Below are 23,047 nucleotides of genomic sequence, written 5' to 3' on the forward strand. Positions count from 1 at the left end.
GATGACCCCCCTGGAGGCTGACTGACCACTCAGCCTGTTTCCTCATCTCTGAACTAGGGTCACCGGTGCCCCCCACCCTGCCTTGTGGGGAATAACTGAGCAAATAGGAATGGGGACTGTCCCCACCTAGCACACAGGAAGTGTGCCGGAACTCGGCGGGAGAAACAGCAGAAGCCACGCCCATACTGGGGTGGAGATAAGCCCCAGGTTCCACCAGTCAGTTTACCGGAGTTGCTGGAGGCTGTGCAGGAGGAAGGGGTTACCCAATCTGGTGTGGCAGGGCCGGCCCCTATTCGTGTGGTTTTGCTGCCTGGTGTTATTTTGATCATCGCTCTGAGAAGCGGGCAGGTCTGCGATTACTGTCCCCGTTTGAAACTTGGGGAACCTGAGTCCCACAGAAATTGGCTTCAACCAGAGACTAGAAGGCTTCTAGATACTCGGCCGCCTTCATCCTGCGCAGACCTCGGGGTGGGTGAAGATAAGGGTCGGAAGCTGGCGGGGAGAGGGCACAGTTCGCCGAGGGCTCGATGGGCAGAAGAAGCGGGGCGCCCCCCCAACCCCGCGGTCGGGTCACGTGACTTATCGGAGGCGGGTCACCACGTGGGCAGGGCTAGGCGGTGCAGCTCTGTGGCTCCGCCAGGTCTGCCTCGGTCTCGGGTCGCCCCGAAGGTCCTTGTCCACTCGCTCCCTCTGACCTCTCGGTCCCTCCCGCAGTTGGTGGAGTCCGAACACAGTTCCCGGCGGCCCTTGCTGGGCAGGGGCGGGAGACAGGTGAGTCGCCGCCCGCCCCCTCTCCCCAGCGCCTCCCAGGTAAGCGGCCAGGATGTGGGACCCTGGTGGGGCGGGGCGGTAACTCTGGGGCTTGGGGGTGGTTCCCACCCCCTCCCAGCCCCATCCAGTTCCCCTGAGGCCACCAGCTCCACCCACTCCAAGTTCCTTTGGGACTCTGGGACCACTGGGCACTGAGTTCCCTCCCGCGGTTCTTCTGGATCTCCCTGAGTTTGACCCTCCGGAGGGTCCCGCTGGGGGACCGGCTGATCCCACTGCACCCCCCTCCCCCACTTCTCTGCAGGTATTTCATGGGTAGGGCAGCGGTGTTTGTTTCTCCGGAAGGGAAGGGGTAGAGGCCCCCGTAGGTACCACTGGTCGAAAGTGAGGGGGTGGGAGACTGGCAAATGAGGGGTCCAGGGGCTCTCAGAGCTGCTGCCGCCACTGGGCTCGGAGGCGTGGCTGCCACTCTGCCTTGATGGTAGCTGCCCCCAGAGGACTCGCTTCCGGCTGGGGTGGAGTTTCTGGAAACTAGGCCCAGCCCTGCACCTCCCTACCCAGTTCTGGGCTCAGTACTGGTGCGCCCCGGAAACTCCTGCCTGACTTGTCCCCACCTGGGCAAGGGTACCAGGGCCCTGGGTGCCACCAGGGCAGAAGTTCAAAGCAGTGCCCAGGTGCCAGTGTCCAGGTGAGCCTCTAGCCCCCACACAGCCTCTGAGCACCTCCCACCCACCCTGCTCCTCCCTCCTGGAGAAGGGGTGTGTGGGAGAGGCCTGTAGCCCAGAACTTGGGAAGGTCTGTGTTTCCTGGAAGGAGTTCCCGCTCTAGACTGTGGGGGCACACTCTCAGCCCCAGCTCCAGCCACTTTTCCTTTCAGGCGAAGTCAAGTCCACCTCTGACCTCTGCTGGTTTCTCCACACTGCGCTTCTGTGGGAGGAAAGGGGAGGGGACTTGGGCTGTGTGGGGCCTGGGCTCTGAGACTGGACACTCCCAAGCCGGGGCATTGTCTGGGCACAGCCCTAGTGGGCTGGGCACCCTGGCCTCTCCTGAGGAAGCCCCTTGAGCTGAGCCAGCTTTCCTAAGTGCTGAGTTCCCTGGAGTTAAGGGTAGGGAGGGGGCGGGGGTGGGGGGGACAGGGCAGGCTGAGGGCTGGGCCCAGTCTTGCTGGGGCAGAGTCCTGCAGGCATCAGCTGGTGGCTGGGAGCCCGCTCCCCCTGGCCCTGCCCCACTCCCACAGGGTGGAGAGCCTGGACAAGGCCACCCTGGTTCTGTTGTCCTGGGTGATGGCAGAGCCCGGACAAAGGCTGGACAAAGGCTGCCTGTTTAAGGCCCAGCCCCCTCCCAAGCCAGCTGCCCAGGCCCTCCCCAAGATGATGGAATGTAAGGAACTCTCAGGAGGGCTGTCGACCTTGACGTGCCCAGCTTGGCACAGGGTGACCGCCGTGGAGGGGGGACACAGACTGGGGTGCAGCCGAGGCCATGCTCTCTGCTGCTCTGTCCGACGCTGGTGAGGGGTGAGGGCCTCGGGCCCCGGCGGCTGGCTCCTGTGAGATTTCCGGCGGGAGGAAGTGCTGCGGGGTCACGGGTGGGCACAGGAAAGGCCCCAGCTGTCCTGACCTTTCTCCCCAAAAAGGGGACTCCCCGGGTCAGAACCTTAGGAATGGAGAGCCATATCCACAGGCCCCACCCGCCCATCCTCCTGCAGGAATGGCGCCACTGAGGAAACCGGTGGGGAACTGCACAGACTCCCCTCCCTTCCTTCCTCCCTAACCTCCCTCCTCCCCTCTGGTGGTGGAGGAGTCTCCCTGTCTGTCCATTCCTGCCTGCGGTTTATCTCGGGTCACTCACTGGGGCATCCCAGGTGGCGCTAGTGGTAAAGAACCCACCTGCCAATGCAGGTTCAATCCCTGAGGTTGGGAAGATCCTCTGGAGGAGGGCATGGTAACCCACTCTAGTATTCTTTGGGATTGTCTGGTGGCTCAGATGGCAAAGAATCTGCCTGCAGTGCGGGAGACCCGGATTTCATCCCTGGGTTGGGAAAGTCCCCTGGAGAAGGAAATGGCCACCTACCCCAGTATTCTTGCCTGGAGAGTTCCATGGACAGAGGAGCCTGGTGGGCTGCGGTCCATGGAGGTCACAAAGAGTGGGACACGACCGAGTCACTAACACACACTGGACCGTGTGTTTGGTGTTTGTCTGTGGATGGGGGCAGGGTAGGGTCTCAGGCAGCCCAGGCTGGAAGCGGCCCCTCCCACGGTCCCCAGGGAGCGGGTGGCGGGGCTGGGTGCCAGGCTCACTTTGCTGTAACACTTCCTGTCTCATCAGATGGGCAGCGGGAGGCTCTGGAGGCCGTGTCCAGGCTCTGAACTGCGCTAGGGCTGCGGACTGGCTGGCAGTGGGCCACAGACATGTCCCAGTCGCCGGCCTTTGTCCTGAATGTCCTCGAGACCCCAGAGGACCCAGAGGGGTAGGTGCTCTGGGGTGGGGTGGGGGGCTGGGATGTGTCACCCCCAGGGAGAGGTGGGCTGGACCTCAGCCCTTTGGAGGGGGAAGGCTGCTGGGGCGAGGACTGGGTCAGCAGCAGCCTGACCTCCCCACCACACCCCCTGTTCTGGATCCAGCAGCCAAGAGCCCAGCCCCTATGATGAGAGCGAAGTGCACGACTCCTTCCACCAGCTCATCCAGGAGCAGAGCCGCTGGGTGGCCGAGGAAGGGCTGGAGCTGCAGCAGAGGCAACCGGGGACTGGCGCCCTGGGGGCCTCAGATGAGCCCACCTGGCCAGGTGCTGGGATGCGGTGGGCAGGGCACTGAGCCTCTCACCCTCTGAGGAAGCCCCTCCTAACAGCCTGGGGAGGGGGCTGGGTGGGGAGATCTCCAGCCGGCAGGATCTGTAGAACCTCTGGACAAGTCTTAACTTTGCTGGACAGGCAGCGACCACGAGACCCTGCTGGGGCCTGAGGGTGCCCCTGTCTACAGCATGGCCACGCTCCGCATCTTGGCCAGCATGCCCAGTCGCACCATTGGTGAGTGGGAGCCTTTCCCTTCGGACCCTGGGCCGGGCTGGGGTTTCCGGCTAAAGATCTACAGATCTCAGAGCTGGGCCCCTTTGGCCCACCTCACCCTATGTACTGCCTGGAGGCCCAGCCCTGCCCCAGGCAGCCTCGCCAGGTTCTAAAAAAAATGACTTCGGAGTCATCATGGGGATAAAAATAGGCTCTTGGGAACCGGTGGAGCTTGAGGTCTCTTATGAAGGGACTTTCCTGGGTCCTGGGAAGCAGTGTGTGTTGGGGGGATGATGGTCCCTGCTCCACGTGAGGGGGCCGCATCCCTCCACTGACCAGTGGCCTCTGCAGGCCGGAGCCGTGGGGCCATCATCTCCCAATACTACAGCCGCACGGTGAAGCTGCGTCGCAGGGCCGGCCGGCCGCAGCTCAGGGACATGGGCCGCTCAGCCCGGCCCAGCCTCCGCCTGTACGACCTGGAGCTGGATTCTGCGGTCCTGGAGGAGGAGGGTGAGTGAGGGGGCACGGGGCCTTGCTGGGGAGGACATCTGCTGGCGGGGTGGGGAGCTGGGGTGCAGCAGGCTGTCTGAAGGTCCCCTGGAGTGAGGTCCCTTTGCAGGAGTGCAGGAGGGTCTTGGTGTCCCAGCCACTGGGACAGAGAAGCACAGGCCTCTCTGGCTGCACAGGGTCTGACTCTGCAGCCAGGCACTCTGCAGTGTCTGCTGAGCATTTGTAGTGTCACAGATGCTGGTATTGGCTTTGGGATGTGATGGTGGTGAGCATACCCGATGCAGTTTATTGTCTGGTGAAACAGGAACCAAATAAACGGATAAGTGATGGTTAAAGCTCAGATTGAGATGAGATGAGATGAGATGGCTGGATGGTGTAGCCGATGCAATGGACATGAACATGGGCATACTTTGGGAGACAGTGAGGGATGGGGAGGCCTGGCATGCTGCAGTCCATGGGGTCACAAAGAGCTGGACACAAGCCGGTGCCTGAATAGCAACAACAAAGCTCAGATAAGGGCAGCTGAGGAAAGGTGCCTGGCAGGAGAGCATTGCAGAACCCATCTAGCCTAGAGGAATCCCAGGAGGCTTCCTGGAGGAAGTGACCCTAGAGCTGCTGGGGGCATGTGCAAAGGCCCGGGGGTGGGAGGCTCCTGGCTTCCCTGAGCATCTGGGAGGCTGGTGTGAAAGGGTTGGGGAACAAGAGAGAATAGCTGTAGGAAGGAGCAGGGCCCAGCACACAGGTCAGTCTTCAACTAAGTGATCTCTGGCCGCAGCACCCAGGGCCTTGGGCACTTCCTGGGGCACTCCTGTGTCTCCCCTCCCTGTCTACCTGAGGCCCCCAGCTGGTGGGTTATGGAGCAGTTAGCTCAGGGGTCAGGGTGAACGTTCCAGTTTTATTGTGCGAACCAGGCCGAGTGTCTGCTTTTTCTTATCTGGAAAGAGGAGTTAAAATAGCATCCCCTTTCCAGGGTGGGTGTGAGGATGGAAGGAGAGAGGCTGAGGGGTGGCCACATCTCCAGACCCCGCCTTCCCCTACTGACCCCAGCGGGGCTTGGCATAGTGGGAAGTGGTGGAGGGCTGGAGGGGCTGGGACCCCATTGCTGCTGAGTAGGGGGAGCCTACGGGGGTCTGGTGCGTGGGGGGATCAGAGCAAGATGCTTGAGGGGCCCTAGGAGGGGAGTTTGGGTCAAAGAGGAGGGCACTGGGCTGGGCCTTGGAAGATGCTGGGAACTTGATTGTGTCCTGGGCTCCCGGGGGTGGAGGTAAGAGAGGGTGACGGCTGGTGGGCATGTGGACCTGGCCGGGAGGCAGAGGCCTGGGTGGCAGGGGACAGCCACACGGCGGGAGGGAGGGCAGGGTGCCGCGGGAACCTCAACTTGCCCCCTTTCCCCTGCAGAGAAGCGGGGCCTCCTGGTGAAGGAGCTCCAGAGCCTGACGGCGGCCCAGCGGGACCACATGCTCCGGGGGATGCCCCTGAGCCTGGCTGAGAAACGCTCCCTGCGGTCAGTACCCCTCCACCTCGGGCAGCCCCCAGACACCCCTCAGCTGGGCGGGGCAGGGGGTGAGCCGGCTCCTGAGCCCTCGGTGGACGGCGGTTCCCGGTGGGGAGGGAGTGGACCGACCCCAGACGCTGCCTCTGCCCCCAGGGAGGAGAGCCGGCCCCCGAGGGGCAAGCGCAGGGCCCAGCGGCGCCGCGGGCTCCTCTCCTGTTGCGACCAGCTCCGTGACAGCTGTGTCCTGGTAGGAGCATCTGGGTACCCGGGAGGGAGGGGGTGAGGTGGAGTGGGGGCGATGAGGGGGCCCTTTCTCCCTCCGAGTGATGCCCGTGGGGTCATCTCGCCTCCAGCCTGGCTCTGGGGGACTGAGCTCCCTCCTCCTCTCACGGCGCCCCTGCGCTCCGGGCCGGGACTGGACTGCGGTCTTGCTAGAGGCCGACTCCCCGGGCCGGCTCCCCGCCCCGGCCCGGCCTGAGAGCTGTGCTGCCGCTGTCCCCGCAGGCCTCGCACAACCTGGGGCTGGCGCTGCTCTCAGGGCTGCAGGCCCTGATGCCCTGGCGCTACGCCCTGAAGCGGATCGGGGGCCGGTTCGGCTCCAGCGTCCTGTCGTACTTCCTCTTCCTCAAGACCCTGCTGGCCTTTAACGCCCTGCTGCTGCTGCCGCTGCTGGCCTTCATCGTGGGCGTGCAGGCTGCCTTCCCGCCTGCGCCCGCAGGCCCGGTGCCCACCTTCACTGGCCTGGAGCTCCTCACCGGCGGGGTGAGACTTGGTGGGGAGGGGGCGGTGAGCAGGCACCCTCTCGTTACACCCCACCCCATCCGCTGCTGTGACTCTGGCTCCCCTCGCTTTCCTTGGGACCCCGGAAGCCCCAGGGCGGCCACGGTCCTCCGTTCACCTCCGCGTTCCCCTCACCCCCCTCCCCTTCTGCCTTTCTCCTCGCCCTGACCTCTGGGTGCCCTGCAAGCCTGAGGGTGGGTCAGCTGCCAGGAGGGCAGACTCCCTGACCCTGCCAGGCGTTTTCTCCGCAGGGCCACTTCACCCACAGTGTCATGTACTACGGCTACTATAGTAACGCCACGTTGAACCAGCCGTGTGCCTCCCCACTGAATGGCAGCCAGTGCGCTCCCGAGGCGGGCAGCCTGCCCTACAACATGCCCCTGGCCTACCTCTTCACCCTGGGGGCAGCTTTCTTTATCACCTGCATCACTCTGGTGTACAGGTAATAGCTCTCTGCCGTGTGACCCCGGCTCTGAGCATCACTGACCCACCCATGCATCCATCTGTCCATTCATTCATCCATCTGTCCACCTATCCATCCATCATCACTCCCTCCATTCATTCATCCATCCATCTGTCCATCCATTAGTCCATCTGGCTACCCGTTCATTCATTATCTCTTCATTCATCCAGCCACCCATTCAGTCATCCATCTAGCTACCCACCCATCCATTTTCCCATCCATTCATCCATCCGAAGATTGAAGGCAAGAGGAGAAGGGGGCAACAGAGGATGAGATGGTTGGATGGTATCACTGACTCAAGGGACATGAGTTTGAGCAAACTCCGGGAGATAGTGAAGGACTGGGAAGCTTGGCTTGTTGCAGTCCACCTTGGGGTCACAAAGTCGGACACAACTGAGTGACTGAACAACAATCCACCCATCATCACTCTATCCTCCGTCTATCTATCAACCATGGGTCCGTAGATCCTTCCTTCCATCCACTTTCATCCACGCACCCATGCACTCCACACACATTTGCTGTGCTCTGCTCAGGGCAGGAAGATAATTGAGCTTGGTGCATATCCTTGAGACGCTTGCTGTGTACAGGAGCAGACAGGCCAGTGAAGAGGCTGGGAAACTGTTGCATTGCTCAGGTGTTATGGAGCATGGGAGTCAGACCGGCTTCCCGGGGAGGGGGCCCTTGTACCACAGAGGGAGGTTAAATAAGGCAGCTACGGAAAGACAGAGGAAGGTGTGCTGGTTCTCGGGAGAGGCAGGGCACAGGTCCTGAGGTAAGCCAGAAGCTTCTATAGCCACGTCTGGGTGGGAGGCAGGCGGTGGGGTGGTGGGGAGTGGAGGTGACCCCATTTCTAGCCCTTTGTGGCTGCTGGGCATCCTGCTGGACAGGTCTGACCTAGGGTGGCCGGTGGTCCACCCCAGGAGGCTGAGAGCTCCGGACTAGAGGCGGGGCAGGGAGAGTGGCCGGAGGCCCATCAGTGCTGGCCGGGGGTGGGGGCCTTCTCTGAGTGGCCGGTACACTTTGTCAGATCTGTGTCTCCCGACCTCTTCGCCTTCTGCCCCATCTCACCCCCTGCCTGGCTCTGCTTCTCCCAGCATGTCCCGCTCTTTCGGGGAGAGCTACCGGGTGGGCAGCACCTCGGGGGTCCACGCCATCACCGTTTTCTGTTCCTGGGACTACAAAGTGACCCAGAGATGGGCCATCCGCCTTCAGCACGACAACATCCGAACCCAGCTGAAGGTGAGCTGGGGGCTCATGGCCCCCTGGGGCTGCGGTCCGCCACCCCCGTGTCCAGGGGAACACCAGTTGGGGCCCTGCAGAAGGACTTCCTCTTCTCGAAGGCCCCGTGTCCTCCGGCCCTGGCAGGAAGAGGCCTCCACTGTGCCAGCTGGCCCGCACTCCCAGCGCCCCCGGTAGCCCTGGGGTACAAGTGAGAAGTGAGGGCTGAGCTGGGGCTCCTGGAAGATCCTCTGCCTGTCAGGGGTCCCTGCTGTGGGATTCGAGTCAGGGATGCTCACAGTTTTGACCCAGCTGTCGGGCCCTCAGGGAGCGTCCCGTGGCTCCTAGTCGGTGAGGGAACAGCTGTCTGCAGGCAGCACGGCTCAGTAGGCAGGTGGGGGGCAGGCCACGTCCCTGGAGACGGGGCCTCTGTCGGGGGAGCCACAGGCCATGGTACCGGGGGCAGCTGGGAGGTGAGCCCTGGCCCTCCCCCGACCCCAAGCCTCCCCGTGTGTCGGCTCTGTGCGCCCCCCCGGGGTGTGGTGCGCGCGTGGGCAGGTCCCCGCATGTCTGTGCCCGGGTTTGCTGTTGCCTGCAGGAGCTGCTGGCTGAATGGCAGTCGCGCCAGCGCCCCCGGAGCGCGTGCGGGCGGCTGCAGCAGGTGGCTGTGCTGGGGCTCGTGTGGCTGCTGTGTCTGGGCACCACGCTGGGCTGCACCCTGGCCGTCTACACCTTCTCGGAGCTCATGATCGAGGTGCGGAGAGGGCGCGGGCGGCCGCCGAGGAGGCCCGGGCCTCCTGCTTTTATTAGCTGGGACCCCTGGCCTCCCACACCTTCCGCCCCGGCCCCCCACAGGACACTTTTCTCCCAGGACTTGTTCTCATTCTTGTTCTGTCTGACGCTATTATAACGTCCTTTTGTTTTCTTGTCTTTGATTTTCACTTTTTTTTTCCGACACCTGTGTTCCATCCTCCCTTCTCCGCCTCCCGCCCCCCTTCCTGTGCGGTTTGAACACGGGGCTTGGGGTTGGGGAGGTGTGCCTGCCATCTCCACCTGCTCTGTACCCCCCCCAGACCCCTCCCTGCGGCCCCTTCCCACCCCCCACCCTCTGGCCAGGCAGTGGACCTGACCCTGTCCTTGGGGCCCCTCCGGGGACCACTGCCCACCCCTGCCCCAGCAGAGCCCAGTGTCCGCCGAGCGGGAGGCTGTCCTGCTGCTTCTGCCCCTGGTGGTTTGCCTCCTCAACCTGGGGGCCCCCTACCTGTTCCGCATCCTGGCCGCCCTGGAGCGGCACGACTCCCCGGTGCTGGAGGTGTATGTGGCCATCTGCAGGTGCGAGGCCAGGTGGGCCAGGTTCGGGCTTTCTGGGGCGGAACCTCTGTCTCCCAGGCACCCCGCCCTCAGCCTGCACACCCACCTTTTTCCACAGGAACCTCATCCTCAAGATGGTCACCCTGGGGATTCTTTGCTACCACTGGCTGGGCCGCAGGGTGGGCACCCTGAAGGACCAGGTGAGGGCGGGCCGGGCGATACTGGTGGGGGCCTGGGGCTCAGGCCCCTCACAGCAGCCAGCCCTCACCTGACCTTCCCTGGCTCTGTCTGCAAGCGTCCTGGGGGCGCCCGGGTGGCAGGGGAGGGTGGGGGCTGAGGCTGCTCTGTTTCAGTGCTGGGAGAACTTCGTGGGCCAGGAGCTGTACCGGCTTATGGTGATGGACTTCATCTTCATGCTGCTGGACACACTTCTGGGGGAGCTGGTGTGGAGGTGAGGCCGGTGGACTGGGCCCTTGCACCTGGGCATCCCCTGCAGAAGGGCCCCTAATGTCCTCCCCTGCGTGCGTGGTGGAGGTGGGGGTCACCTGGGCAGTCCTTCAGCCTCTGAAAATCAGGACCTGACCCCAGACTGGGACCATAAATTTCCACCCATGACAGCTCTTCTGTAAAATATTGTTAAACTGAGAAAACCCCTGAGAAAACAGGATGTAGCATATTTTTAGATCGGAAAGGAAAACAGGTTTCAAGATGAGGCATATGGTCTAATCCGTCAAGGGAAAAAAGGGTCGGGAGGAAGCACAGAAAGTGGAAAGACGTGTTCAGCTGTCCTGGCTGCGGGTGCTGGCATGGCAGGTGTCATTTCCTTCTTTTTTGTGTTTTCTTTGAGAACATTGGAATTTAAAAATAATAAGATTTTTACTTAAAATTTTTTCAAGATTGATTTTTATTTCTGGCCTCACCTCGTGGCATGCAGAACTTCCCCGGCCAGGAATCGAACCCCTGCCCCCTGCAGTGGAAGTGTGGAGTCTTAACTACTGGACCGCCAGGGAGGCCTCGATAATAATAAAAATATCTTTTTTTAGAAATTTTTTTTCTTGGCCGTGCTGGGCCTTCGTGGCTATGTGCAGGCTTCTTGCTGTAGTGGCTTCTTTTGCTGTGGATCACGGGCTCTAGGGCTCGGGGCTTCAGGGACTGTGGCACGTGGGCTCAGTAGTTGTGGCCCCTGGGCTCTACAGCACAGGCTCAGTAGCTATGGCGCACGGGTTTAGTTGCCTCATGGCATGTGGCATCTTCCGGGACCAGGAATCGAACCCGTGTCTCCTGCACCAGCAGGTGGATTCCTTACCACTGAGCCACCAAGAGGAAAACCATCTCTGATAGCTCAGCTGGGAAAGAATCCTCCTGCAATGCAGGAGACCTTGGTTTAATTCCTGAGCCGGGAAGATCTGCTGGAGAAGGGACAGGCTACCCACTCCAGTATTCTTGGGCTTCCCTTGTCGCTCAGCTGGTAAAGAATCCGCCTGCAATGCAGGAGACCCCAGTTTGATTCCTGGGTTGGAAAGATCCGCTGGAGAAGGGACAGGCTACCCACTCCAGTATTCTGGCCTGGAGAATTCCATGGGAGTCCATGGGGTCGCAAAGAGTCAGACAAGACTCAGCAACTTTCACTTCACTTTCATCAGGGAGGGGGTGAAAGTGGCTCAGTCGTGTCCGACTCTGCAACCCCGTGGACTGCAGCCTGCCAGGCTTCTCTGTCCATGGGATTTTCCAGGCAAGAATACGGAAGTGGGAACTTTTTGACCCAGGGATCGAACCCGGGTCTCCCTCATTGCAGGCAGATTCTTCACCATCTGAGCCACCAGGGGATAAGATTTTTAAAAAGCAGCAACACCTTTGATGCCAATGTGCATGTTTGCACTGGGGTGTATCACACGTGCTTAGAAAATGGACAGAGACAGTCAGCTGCAGTGCGGACCCTAGTCCGCCGTCTCCCCTCGACATCACTGGGCACTGGGAGAGGCAGGCTGGCTCGTCAGCTTGCTGTGCAGGCCGGGGTGGGGTCCCAGCGTCCCTCGGGCTGGTCTTGGTGTTTGGTCCTCCTTTGTGACCCTAGGGCTCTTCTGCCCCAGGCTTTTCTCTGAGAAGCAGCTTAAGAGGAAGGGGAAGCCTGAGTTCGACATTGCAGGAAATGTTCTGGAGCTGATTTACGGGCAAACCCTGACTTGGTGAGCGTCTCCCTTGTGTGTCCCACTGCCCAGTCCCCGGGGAGGCTGACCCCTTCCCGCTCAGGGCCCCAGCAAGGCCCAGTCCTGGGATTCTGGAGTGACCTGACCCCTCAGCCCCCAGTGGACCCAGGCTCCGGCCTCCTTGCTGGGCTGTCCTCGAGGTCTGACCCTGAGCCAGGCCTGGGAGGGCAGTTCTGGGCCTGGGGAGCAGCTCGGGGTCCAGGACCCCAGCCCCTGGACTGCAGCCCTCTCCTCTCCACGCCCTCCTCAGGCTGGGGGTCCTCTTCTCCCCGCTCCTGCCCGCCATGCAGATCATCAAACTGCTGCTCCTCTTCTACATCAAGAAGGTAAAGGTACCGCTGGGTCCCGGGGGTGGGGGCACGGGGCGGGCAGCAGGCCTGGGGAGCGTGTGTAGCCAGGATGGCCGCTGGGCCGGCAGACACAGAGCCCTGGGACATTAGAACCCTTCCCTGGCCTGAGCGGTATGCAGCTGGCAGCCCAGGGCCACCCTCTGGGGTCGGTCACACAGGCCCCAGCTGATCTCCGGCCCTGAATCTCTGCCTTTGGCAGGCTGGGCAGCATCCCGTTAGGGTGTGTGGTCATCACCACGTGCCCGTGTGTGCAGGTCAGGGCTTCCAGCTGGGGGGCTCAGAGGCGCTCAGAACCAGCACCCCCTTTCCTTTGCTCCCCGAGTTTCCTCATCTGTATACAGTGGATATGGGCATCCCAGGTGACTCAGTGGTAGAGAATCCACCTCCTGAGCGGGAGATGTGGATTTGATTCCTGGGTCGGGAAGATACCCTGGAGAAGGAAATGGGAGCCCACTCCAGTATCCTTACCTGAGAGATCCCATGGACAGAGGAGACTGGAAGGCTACAGTTCGTGGGGTCACAAAGAGTCTGACATGCTTTAGTGACTAAACAATTAAAAAAAACTCACGGATGGTGCTCTAGAGGGCACTGCTGGAGATGATATTTATAAAGCACAGGGCAGGGTGTCTAGCCCACTGGAGACCTTTAGTCAACGGAAGTGGCTGTTAGTATCATCCCTCCTGCTTACAAGTGAGCTAGCCAAGCATCCCCCCATGTCCCTTGGTCTCCCCTCTGCAGAAGGGGAGGTGGCCCCGCTGGCCCTCCCCAGCCTGTGGGCTTAGATCCCAAGCATCTGCCTCTCTGTCGGGCTGTCCTGAGGTCTTGGCTCAGGCTGGAAGCTGGGCTCAGGGTGCTGGAAGCGCAGCACCCTCTCAACCCACGGCCAGCCTCGGTCCTGTTCGCTCTGGGAGGCCCCACCAGGCCTGGGAGTGGGGGTGGTGGACGGCAGGGTGGTGGTGGCCGAACGCAGCCTTTGTCCCCAGGCCAGCCTGATGGCCAACTGCCAGGCGCCCCGCAGGCCCTGGAAGGCGTCCCACATGAGCACCGTCTTCGTCTCCCTGCTCTGCTTCCCCTCCTTCCTGGGCGCGGCCGTTTTCCTCTGCTACGCTGTCTGGCAGTGAGTGGGCGCCCGGCCTCCGGGGTGGGGGGTGTGGGGAGGGCCGCCTGGTGGGGCTCTGACTGCTGGCCAAGGTTTGGGTGGTGGGGAGCTGTCCTTTGCCCGGGCTCAGGGGTCATGCCGCCCGCCCTCTGCCCCCAGGGTGAAGCCCTCGAGCACCTGCGGCCCCTTCCGGACCCTGGACACCATGTATGAGGCGGGGAAGGTGTGGGTGCGCCGCCTGGAGAAGGCGGGCCCCCGCGTCTCCTGGCTGCCCTGGGTCCACCGCTACCTGGTGGAAGATACCTTCCCCATCTACCTGGTGTCAGCCCTGCTGCTGTGAGTGATGGGGTCCCTGGCTTCTCCCTCCCCCAGGCTCCTGCGAGGGGCCCAGCCTGACCGCCCGTCTCCCGCAGGGCTGTGATCTACCTCAACATCCAGGTGGTGAAGGGCCAGCGGAAGGTCATCTGCCTCCTCAAGGAGCAAATCAGCAACGTGAGTGCCCCTCTGAGCCCCCCACCCAAGTCCCTCCAAGCTTCTCTCCTTCCCCGGATCTGGGCCGTAGAAAGGGATTGTTTGCTAAGCGAATTTTATCAGTTGAGATACATAGTTCATATTCATCAGAGTTGGAGGCGGCCAGGCTGCCCATCTGCAAGGACCCCACTGGGACGAGGGCTCCAGAGGTGCTTCTCTGACGACCCCACCCCAAATCCCAGTCCCCCAGAGGTCGCCCAGAGCTGCCCTGTGGGCTGTCCCTCCCTCCTCCCTGCTCAGTTACTGGACCTCCCATCACCTCTGGGGCAAGTCACTGCCCCGACAGTCAGGGTCACTCGGGCTGGTGTTTGCCTGGACGGCAGGGGCCTTTCGCCTGGTCCTTACCCTGCCCAGGTCTGGGCTGGTGGCTCAGGAGCACGTGTCAGTGACGGCAGGTCTCCCTGAATGCTCAGTGGCCTCTGACCTCATCCCCAGGGCCCCAAGCTTGCCCCCAGGACCCCGACATCACTCTCCCCACTGCTTTTTTTTTTCCTTTTCTCCCTTTCCTTTCTGGTTTCTCCCTTGTGTGCTCAATGCTTGAGCCCACCTTGGGGCCAGGAGCTGCCTGTGTCCCCCAGGCAGTCACATCAGGGCTGGTGGCTTCCCACCACCCTGCATTAGAAATGACCTGAGGGTCCACTGCCGGGGGTCAGCCAAGGCGGGACGGGGCTGGGCTGTAGCTCGTGTGATCCTGCTGCTGGCTGGTTGGTGCAGAGGCTCAGAGTCAGGTCTTTCCAAGTGGGAGGATCCCCTGGGGGCTGCTTCCACCTTTTATTGGGTTGTAAGCAATGCAGTGCTTCTACAAGCAGCAGGCAGGGCTCAGGCTGGGCGTTTTGGCTAAGGGGGTTGCCTGGCCCCAGCTGTTGGAAATGGGTTGTTTTTCCCAACTGGCCCGTGCTCTGCTGTGTAGATCTTCGGGACCTGAGGTGCCCGGCGGGATGCACAGGGGCACTGAGAGAGGAACCCCTGGTTCACCGCGTTCCGCCTGCCATTCCTCTAGGAACTGAAGGGCAGCTCCCCAGGCGGCCCTCGTGGTGGGCAGCGTCTCCCACCAAGGCCGAGCCCGGGCCCGGTTCTGAGTCTGGGGCTGCTGGTCTGAGCTCCGCCAGCACTCAGAGCATCTTTTCCTGGGACTGAGCAAGGCAGCTTACTCAGGCGGACGGCCCTCTGTACCCACCAACTCGATGGAGAGAAAATGGGGAGGGCCCATCTTGGAGGTGTGTCTGTCTCAGCATCTTCCCAGCTGAGCTAGGGTGCCCGGCGCCCGGACACATTCGAACAGAATTGCTGTTTGCTCTTTGTGAAGTCTCCCTACCAGAAACCCAGTCTGAGCCCGGAGCTTCATGGGCCCTGAAGTCTGCCGGGTGTTTAACCAGGTCCTCGACTTTAAGCCTTTATGCACTTTTCACAGTCATTTGTCGAAAGACCCCTGGGTTGGCCGATTTGTTGTTGATCAGTCGCTAAGTCACGTCCAACTCTTTGCGACCCCATGGACTGCAGCACGCCAAGCTTCCCTGTCCTTCACCATCTCCCAGAGTTTGGTTAAACTCGTGTCTGTTGAGTTGGTGATGCCATCCAACCATCTCATCCTCTGTCGCCCCTTCTCTTCCTGCCCTCAATCTTTCCCGTCATCAGGGTCTTTTCCAGTGAGTTGGCTCTTCCCATCTGGTGGCCAAAGTATTGGCTGATCCCTGCCCCAAAGATGTCCTTGTCCTAATCCCAGGAGCTGTGAATAAGCCATGTCACCTGGCATTGGAGTTGGGGGTGGGATCAGGATCAGTTGCTGCAATTCCATCTGCTGATCTGGAGGTAGGGAAGATTGTCCTGGATCATTCGGGTGGACATGATGTCGTGATAAAGCCCTTAGGAAAGGAAAGTGGAGAGTCAGTATCAGAGAAAAGGGTGTGAGAAGGACTTGACTGGACGCTGCTGGCTCTGCAGATGGAAGGAGGCTGAGAGCCCAGGGATGTGGGCAGACTCAGAAGCTGAAGAAGGCGAGGACAGATTCTCCCTGGGGGCTCCAGAAGGAACCAGCCCTCCTCACTCCTTGATTTTAGCCCAGTGAGACCACTGTGGGCTTTTTTGTTTCTCTATATCTGGCTGGGCTGGATCCTGGGCTTTTCCCTAGCTGCGGTGTGGGCTTCTCCCTGTGGCGGCTCTCTTGCTGTGGGGCACGGCTCCAGGGTGCACGGGTGCTCCCGTAGTTGTGACGCATGGGCTCAGTAGTTGCGGTTCTTGGGCTCTAGAGTGCGGGCTCAATAGTTGTGGTGCACAGGCTTAGCTGCTCTGTGACGTGTGAGGGCTTCCCTGTCCAGGGATTGAACTTGTGTCTCCTGCACTGGCAGGGGGATTCTTTACCACTGAGCCGCCAGAGAAGCCCTATTGTAGACTTCTGGTCTCTAGCACTGAAAGGTGTTGAATTTGTGTTGCTTTAAGCCACTAAGTTTCTGTCATCAATTAGGGCAACGATAGAAAACCCATACAAACCCCAATGACACAAGCACACAGTGACCGAGGTCAGAGAGGAGGTAATTTCCCCAGGGCAGACGTTATACACTGAGTCAGGCTGAGCTGGCAGCCCTTGCTGTGTGAATCAGCACGTTTCCCTTTTCACCTTGGCCGCTAGGAAGCTTAGGTGTATCTATGTGTCCATTGTAGGGTTTTCGGTTTTCCCCCATTCTTGCTTGGTACCTCTGTCTCCTTTCTTTAAACTTTTCGTGCTCATGTCAGATCTTTGAGAGCCCCACCAAGTGCCAACTGTAGTAGGCCACTTCTGGATGGACATGCAGTGGACAGCTGCTCTCTGTGTTCCGGTGTTTCTAGGAGGGGGAGGACAAAATCTTCTTGATCAACAAGCTTCAGCGTGTCTACGAGAGGAAGGAGAGGAGCAGGTGAGGGGCCTGGGAGGGGAGTGTGCAGGGTCGGGGAGCAGGGAATGGACAGAGAGGCCCCTTCCTTCCAGGGGTCGGGGATGGGGGGTGGCTGCTGGCCTCCCTGGGTGGCCCTTAACTTCTTGGGACTCCTCTGCTCCTTTCCCCCACCTTTTGTCCTCAGGTGTGTGGGGCATTTGGGGCAGGAGGAAAACTTAAGTTTGGTGAGAAAGTGAAAAAGGAAGTGAACTGTGTGCAGGGGGCAGGGTTGAGTTGGGGTCTCTCACGCCCTCTTCCTCCTCCTCTCTGCATCCCCTGTCTTGATGAGTCAGGGGGTCGGTCTAGCTGGCCATCTCCTCAGGCCCACACCCCTTTCTCCCCGTGGGGTGAACATCCTGCCCCCAGATGCTGCTGTATCAGGAGTGCAGGGCCTGCTCCCACGGCCGCACATCTCTCCCTGCACCTGTTGCCTGTGCTTAAGTCTGGGGATGGGGAGGCACACTCAGACATCTTCCTGCCGCCTGGACAGACAGACACACTCAGGGATGCACACACACCCTTCCTCAACCCCCGCCCAGCCAGGGGGGCTGGCTAAGGTCTGCAGGTGGAAACCCTTGGGGCTCCCCCTCCCCACCCTAGGCAGCAGGAGTCCCCCCCCCACCCCAGAATGAGCCGTCTGATAAGACATCCTCCCCACCCCCCAGCCAGGAGGAGGGCATGGCAGCCCACTCGTGTCTTTGGCTGGAGAATCCCATGGACAGAGGAGCCTGGCGGGGCTGCAGTCCCTGGGATCACGACTAAGCATGCGTGTGCCCCCGGCCAGGCATCAGTGGTGAATCCTGGCCTCTTCCCGTTCCTTCCCCTTCTCTCCAGGGGTCTGGAAGCAGCTCACGAGGAAGCTGCTAGGCGTCCTATGGCCTTGGAGGGGGTGACTGGTGTGCACTGCCCGAGGCCGGAGGCCCCTCGCTGACTTTCCTTTCTGGCAGGGCTGGTAGAACTGAGGAGGCCATGACACCCCCAGCCCTGTTCACAGACGACTGGGGCGCCCAGTGAGAGTGCCAGGCTGGCAGCCTGGTTCCTGCGGCCCTGCAGGCAGATGCCGCCTGGAAACGACCCCACTGGGACATGACTGGGGACGGGGCTCAGGGGGCAGGACTCTGCAGCCCACCTGAGGCGGGAGCACCCCCTGTGGACCCTGCCCGGCACTCTTATTTATTCGGATTAAACATGTTTTGCGAAATGGGCTCATCTCGTGGGAGTCTGTGCTTGTACCCAGGCCTGTCCAGGCGTGCGCAGGTATGGCCGTGCCCCCGGGGCCTGCAGCCAGCCTTCTTCTGCCTCCAGTTTCTCCCTCTGTTTCTTCAAGGCTGTCTTCCTGGCCAGGCTCAGCCCTGTGGCCTTCCCCAGTGCTGGGCTCTGGATGGAACAGACTGCAGGGCTTCAGTGCTGAGTGCAGGGCGCCCTCTTCTGGCGCAGCCCCTCGTAGCACGGATGGGCCACACCGCAGCTTCTGGGCTGCTTGGCCAGCCCCGCCTGTGGGCGGGTGGGGAGGTGGGGAGGTGGGGGGAGGAGCACAGGGGACAGATACGGAATGCGTGGTGGCGGATGATGAAGTGATGCTTTCAGTGGTTACTGGATGGAGGGCAAATTTAGGGAGGGACTGAGGTGGGTCATAGCTTTTCTTCCAAGGAGCAAGCGTCTTTTCATTTCATTCGGAAGAAAAGCTATGACCAACCTAGACAGCATATTAAAAAGCAGAGACATTACTTTGCCAAACAAAGGTCCGTCTAGTCAAAGCTATGGTTTTTCCAGTAGTCCTGTATGGATGTGAGAGTCGGACTGCGAAGAAAGCTGAGTGCTGAAGAATTGACGCTTTTGAGTTGTGGTGTTGGAGAAGACTCTTGAGAGTCCCTTGGACTGCAAGGAGATCCAATCAGTCCATCCTAAAGGAAATCAGTCCTGAATATTCACTGGAAGGACTGATGCTGAAGCTAAAACTCCAATACTCTGGCCACCTGATGCGAAGAACTGACTCATTGGAAAAGTCCCTGATGCTGGGAAAGATTGAAGGTGGGAGGAGAAGGGGATGACAGAGGACGAGATGGTTGGATGGCATCACCGACTCTATGGACATGCGTTTGAGTAAACTCCGGGAGTTGGTGATGGACAGGGAGGCCTGGCGTGCAGTCCATGGGGTCCATAAGAGTCGGACACGACTGTTCAGACATGAACATGTCGGACAGTTCAGAGCAACTGAACTGAACTAAGATGGGTCGTTTGCTAATGAGCCGCAGAGAGAGGAGCCTTTGGCAGGTGGAAGCGCAGCCAGCATCCAGACCTGTGGCAGAGTGAGGTGACCCCAGTCCTGCCAGACACAGCTTGAGGAGCCTGTGGCATGCCGTGGGCCCAAGGGTGCGGGGAGGAGGGGATGGAGCTGTCACTGACCAGGGCCTGCTGTCCGCAGGGGCTGGGGGAGCAGCCCTGTGGGAAAGGATGGGAGAGTAGCGATCCTCAATCCTCATCTCCATGGGGAACCTGGGGGAGCAGAGCCTGGCTTGGGGGGCACAGGTGGGCTGTGGAGACGCCTCTGCCATCTGCCACACTCCCAGCTGGGCCCATGCTAGCCCCAGATGGTCCCTGTTTTGAGGACTGTCCCACGTCGAGGGGGTGCTCCTGTGTTGGCAGACGTGTGGGACAGACGCCACCTGACTTTCTCGGGAGCCCAACGTCAGGACCCTTGCTTGTGTCTAGTACCAGGCAGGTGATGCTCGGGGACCTCTGCGAGGAGCCGGCAGCGGCTCTTGGCTGCGGTTCCGGGCGTGAGCACCGCTGGGTGGGTGAAGTCGGGTGGGGAGACTTGACCTGGGCTCTCGGGGCCAGCAGCCTCAGATGCTCAGCTCTGCGTGAAGGGCGCTTTTGGATGGATGGATAGACATCATAAATTGACCACGTCCAGTTTGAGCTGGTGCCGCCAGTTTTGACTGGCTGGCCTCGCTTTGCCTGCGTCGCAATGACTGTGAGTTCAGGACAAGCTGCTGCTGACAAATAGGCCAGAAGCCTGTGGGTATTTCTGCAGGCACCGTGTGCGAGTCAGGTGGTGTCCCTGGCTATTGACTCAAGCGCTAACCGAGGTGTTGCTGTGAAGGCATTTTGCAGGTGCCCAGCACCCAGTCAGCTGACTTTAAGGAGATTATCCCCCGCGATGTGTGTGGGCCTCGTCCAATCAGTTGAAGGACCTCAAGATCAAGACCGAGGTTTTCCAGAGAAGAGATTCTTCCCAGGGCTGTGGCACCCAGCTGCCTGGCTGGCAGGGTTCAAATTTCAGAGTCACTAGCTCCACCCCCGTCCCAGTTAGTTCTCTTTCCAGGCACGTCCGTCGCCCATCAGAGTGGCTTCTGATACACACGTGGCCTCAAGGTCCTCCAGCTGTAATATTCTGTGATGGAGCCCGAGGGGCCCTGACCAAGCAAGGCTGTGGAGTCACAGGGGCCCGGGTTTGATGCTCATCAGCTCATGGCCTTGGGCACATTCTGTGACCTCCCAGTCCCTGTTCCTCACCTTTTGGGGTTGCTGGAACAATGGACACAGTCCCACGTGGTGCTTAGTACCATGCTTGCACATAACAGTTTTGCTTTAAAAAAAAAGAAAAGAGCATAAACTGCCGAATGAGACCCACCGGGCTCTTGCAAGTGGCTGAATCCCAATGGGTGGGAGGCTGACAGTCTCAGCCCACCGACAGCCTCCCTCTGACACCACCTCTGCCTTGGCCACTCAATGGAATCAACTGGGGAGATTTAAAGACCCTGGTGCCTGGACACTCGACCAGACTCTGGTGGAATGGATTTAGGATGTGCCCTTGGTTGTGGGATTTTAAGAAATTTCTGGATAATTCTGACATGCAGTCAGGACGGAGAACCAGCATCTGAAATGTCACTTAAGCTCGAAGCTTCTGTGCACTTCAGGCGGGTGTTTGGAAACCAGCTTCTGGATTTCACGGTGACTGGGGAGCCAGGCTCCTGGGCCACACCTGCAGCGCGGGGCTGCCATTCAGGGGCCAGTTTTCCCAGGTGGTGGTAGTGGTAAGAAACTGCCTGCTGATGCAGGAGGTGTGGGTTTGATCCCTGGGTTGGGAAGATTCCCCTGGAGAAGGCCACGGACAGAGGAGCCTGGCAGGTTACAGTCCATGGGGGTGCAAAGAGTTGGACACGACTGAGCTCACACTTACACGGGTGAAGCCGGTCGACAGCACTTCTGCTGGGAGAGCTGATGTATAGAAGCTATAAGTTAACCGCATGTTTCCAGCACGACTCCTATGTGACTTCTTGATCCACCCCATGTGCTCTATTCTTGCAAAGAATCTTCTTGAAACACCTTCCTGTCTCAGTGAACGCACACTCAGCTCCTCGGGTCTTGTGGCTTGTCATTAGAATCAGGGCTGGCCAAGGTGGCTCCTTCCCGACCCCTTCTCCCCATTCAGAAGTCCCTTCTCCACACACCAGGCTTCTCCCCGCTGAGCATCCTGCCTTCTTTGCCTTCTCCCACGGTGTTGCCAGAATGAGTTAAGAAAAAAAAAAGCACAGTTCTGAGCCTCCAATTTTTCTCTTGACTCCAGACACCAAGTCTCCTTCTCATCTGTGGGTACCAGGACCCACCCCTGCTCCAGGCCAGAGGCAGTCACTCATCCTCCTCTGTGCTCCCACCTGTCCCATTTCCCTGGGCTTGGGAGGAAAGAGCCACCTCCTCCAGGAAGTCTGCCTCATCTTCGGCCATCCTGGTGGCACTGGGCTTGTTCTCCAGTGAGGCGCTGGACGGTTTGCTCCCCTGTGGTGACTCTGGACTCACAGGGGACGAGGTGAACGCCCGGGGAAGTGCTGGCTGGAGGTCCCGGTGGAGTCGCGGCCTCCAGGTTTACACAAGTTCAGGATGTCGCGTGTGTTCTGATCATCCATGTGCTGAGCCCATGTCCTTTAGCCCTTCCTCTCCTGATGCTGGTTCTCCTGTGCTCTCCTCCTGGGTCTTCTAGAGAGGCCGGTCAGACAGGAGCTTGCCATCTTGACCTCCGGAGCCAACCTGGGTCCTGTCTTCTCAGTAAAATGTGGCCGAGGCCCCTAGGAGCGTAAGAGAAAGAGACACTCGCTCCATTGGTCTCTGAGCAGAAGTCACAAAGGACGTTTAGGCTGGTCTTCAAGAGGGTATCTTCACAATCCCAAAGAGACGGCAGAACTGGCGCTGAACTTTCAGTCGCGGCAGGCAACCCTGGGGTGGGCTGGGGGCCAGCACCAAGTGCTCGGACTCCTGACTGTGGCCTGAAACCGGTGGGGACAGGCTGCTGCTGCTGCAGCCCATGCCATCACTTCAGCGGTCCCCATACAAGGCGCTATGCACAGTCAGCTAAGGCTGGGCCTCCCTGGAGGGCCAGGGGTTAAGACTTCCCCTTCAATGCAGGGGGTGTGGGTTCGATCCCTGGGTGGGGAACTAAGATCCCACGTGTCTCTCAGTTCAGGTGCTCAGTTGTGTCTGACGCTTTGTGACCCATGAACCACAGCACACCAGGCCTCCCTGTCCACCACCAACTCCCAGAGTCTACCCAAACCCATGTCCACTGAGTCCATTGATGCCATCCAGCCATCTCATCCTTTGTCGTTCCCTTTTCCTCCTGCCCTCAATCTTTCCCAGCATCAGGGTCTTTTCAGATGAGTCAGCCCTTCTCTAACCAACAAAAGACCTTCACACGATCAAAAAAAGACCTTCACTACTCTTTTCTGAGTATTCTTTAAAAAATTATTCATTTTTAGCTGTGCTGACTTCATTGCTGCGAGGACTTTTCTCCGGCTGTGGCGAGCAGCGGCTGCTCTCTGGTCGCAGTGCTCGGCTTCTCCCCGAAGTGGCCCCTGTTGCGGAGCAAGGCCCATGGCCCTCAGCAGCTGCGGCCGCCGGGCCCTACGGCACACTCAGTAGCTGCGGCTCATGGGCGTAGCTCCTCCTCGGCATGTGAGATCTTCCTGGATCAGGGATCAAACCCATGTCTCCTGCGTTGGCAGCTGGATTCTTAACCACTGAGCCACCAGGGAATCCCTCTTTGGATATTTCTGATACCCAAACTGGGTCATGGGTTGAGAGCGAGCAGCAGTCCTGGGCTGTGGCCACATGCCACGGTTGCCCCAGACGGTTCTGGTTCCTGGACGGAGCGGGTGGGTCCAGGCAGGTGGCTGGCGGGGAGCCCCTAGGCTCTACTGCATTTCGATGACTGTTGAATGCAACAAGTCAGGCAACTGAAACGTGGAGTGTACCTACTTACATACGTAAACTTTTGAGGACAGCATGGAAAGACACAGGGCATTTCTCCACACAGTAGGACAGCTCTCTCTCCCAAAACATACAAAGTGAATACAGATGGCATTTCTCTTTGAAAAATAAAAATAAAAAACGCATTTATTCGAACA

At 60.0% G+C, this 23,047-nt stretch overlaps 1 protein-coding gene across 10 annotated transcripts; it reads left to right on the forward strand.

Moving 5' to 3' along the window:
* TMC6 (transmembrane channel like 6) lies at window positions 231-17,848 on the forward strand. Of its 10 annotated transcripts, none has more exons than XM_018063691.1 (22): window positions 231-468; window positions 715-810; window positions 3,094-3,235; window positions 3,390-3,550; window positions 3,696-3,791; window positions 4,122-4,280; window positions 5,679-5,784; window positions 5,929-6,022; window positions 6,280-6,537; window positions 6,807-6,997; window positions 8,113-8,257; window positions 8,835-8,990; window positions 9,414-9,568; window positions 9,666-9,747; window positions 9,901-9,998; window positions 11,638-11,733; window positions 12,005-12,080; window positions 13,088-13,221; window positions 13,363-13,539; window positions 13,617-13,695; window positions 16,558-16,625; window positions 17,478-17,848. In XM_018063691.1, exons 3-22 carry the CDS (start codon window positions 3,177-3,179, stop codon window positions 17,572-17,574), a joined length of 2,487 nt encoding a protein of 828 aa, XP_017919180.1. In that variant the 5' UTR covers window positions 231-468; window positions 715-810; window positions 3,094-3,176; the 3' UTR covers window positions 17,575-17,848. The 10 variants fall into 10 exon arrangements, with proteins under 10 accessions (XP_017919180.1, XP_017919179.1, XP_017919184.1 ...); XM_018063690.1 differs by having other exon boundaries at window positions 715-771; XM_018063695.1 differs by lacking the exon at window positions 231-468 and having other exon boundaries at window positions 590-771; window positions 3,393-3,550.

The sequence above is a fragment of the Capra hircus genome, chromosome 19 (assembly GCF_001704415.2).
Source record: "Capra hircus breed San Clemente chromosome 19, ASM170441v1, whole genome shotgun sequence".
NCBI lineage: Eukaryota > Metazoa > Chordata > Mammalia > Artiodactyla > Bovidae > Capra > Capra hircus.

Excerpts from the sequence above, each read along its gene's own strand:
- TMC6 (XM_018063691.1), top strand. The coding sequence starts at position 3,177 with ATGTCCCAGTCGCCGGCCTTTGTCCTGAATGTCCTCGAGACCCCAGAG. Across the intron at positions 9,569-9,665 it reads GTGTATGTGGCCATCTGCAG|GAACCTCATCCTCAAGATGG; the intron begins GTGCGAGGCCAG and ends CTTTTTCCACAG. Across the intron at positions 12,081-13,087 it reads TCCTCTTCTACATCAAGAAG|GCCAGCCTGATGGCCAACTG; the intron begins GTAAAGGTACCG and ends CTTTGTCCCCAG.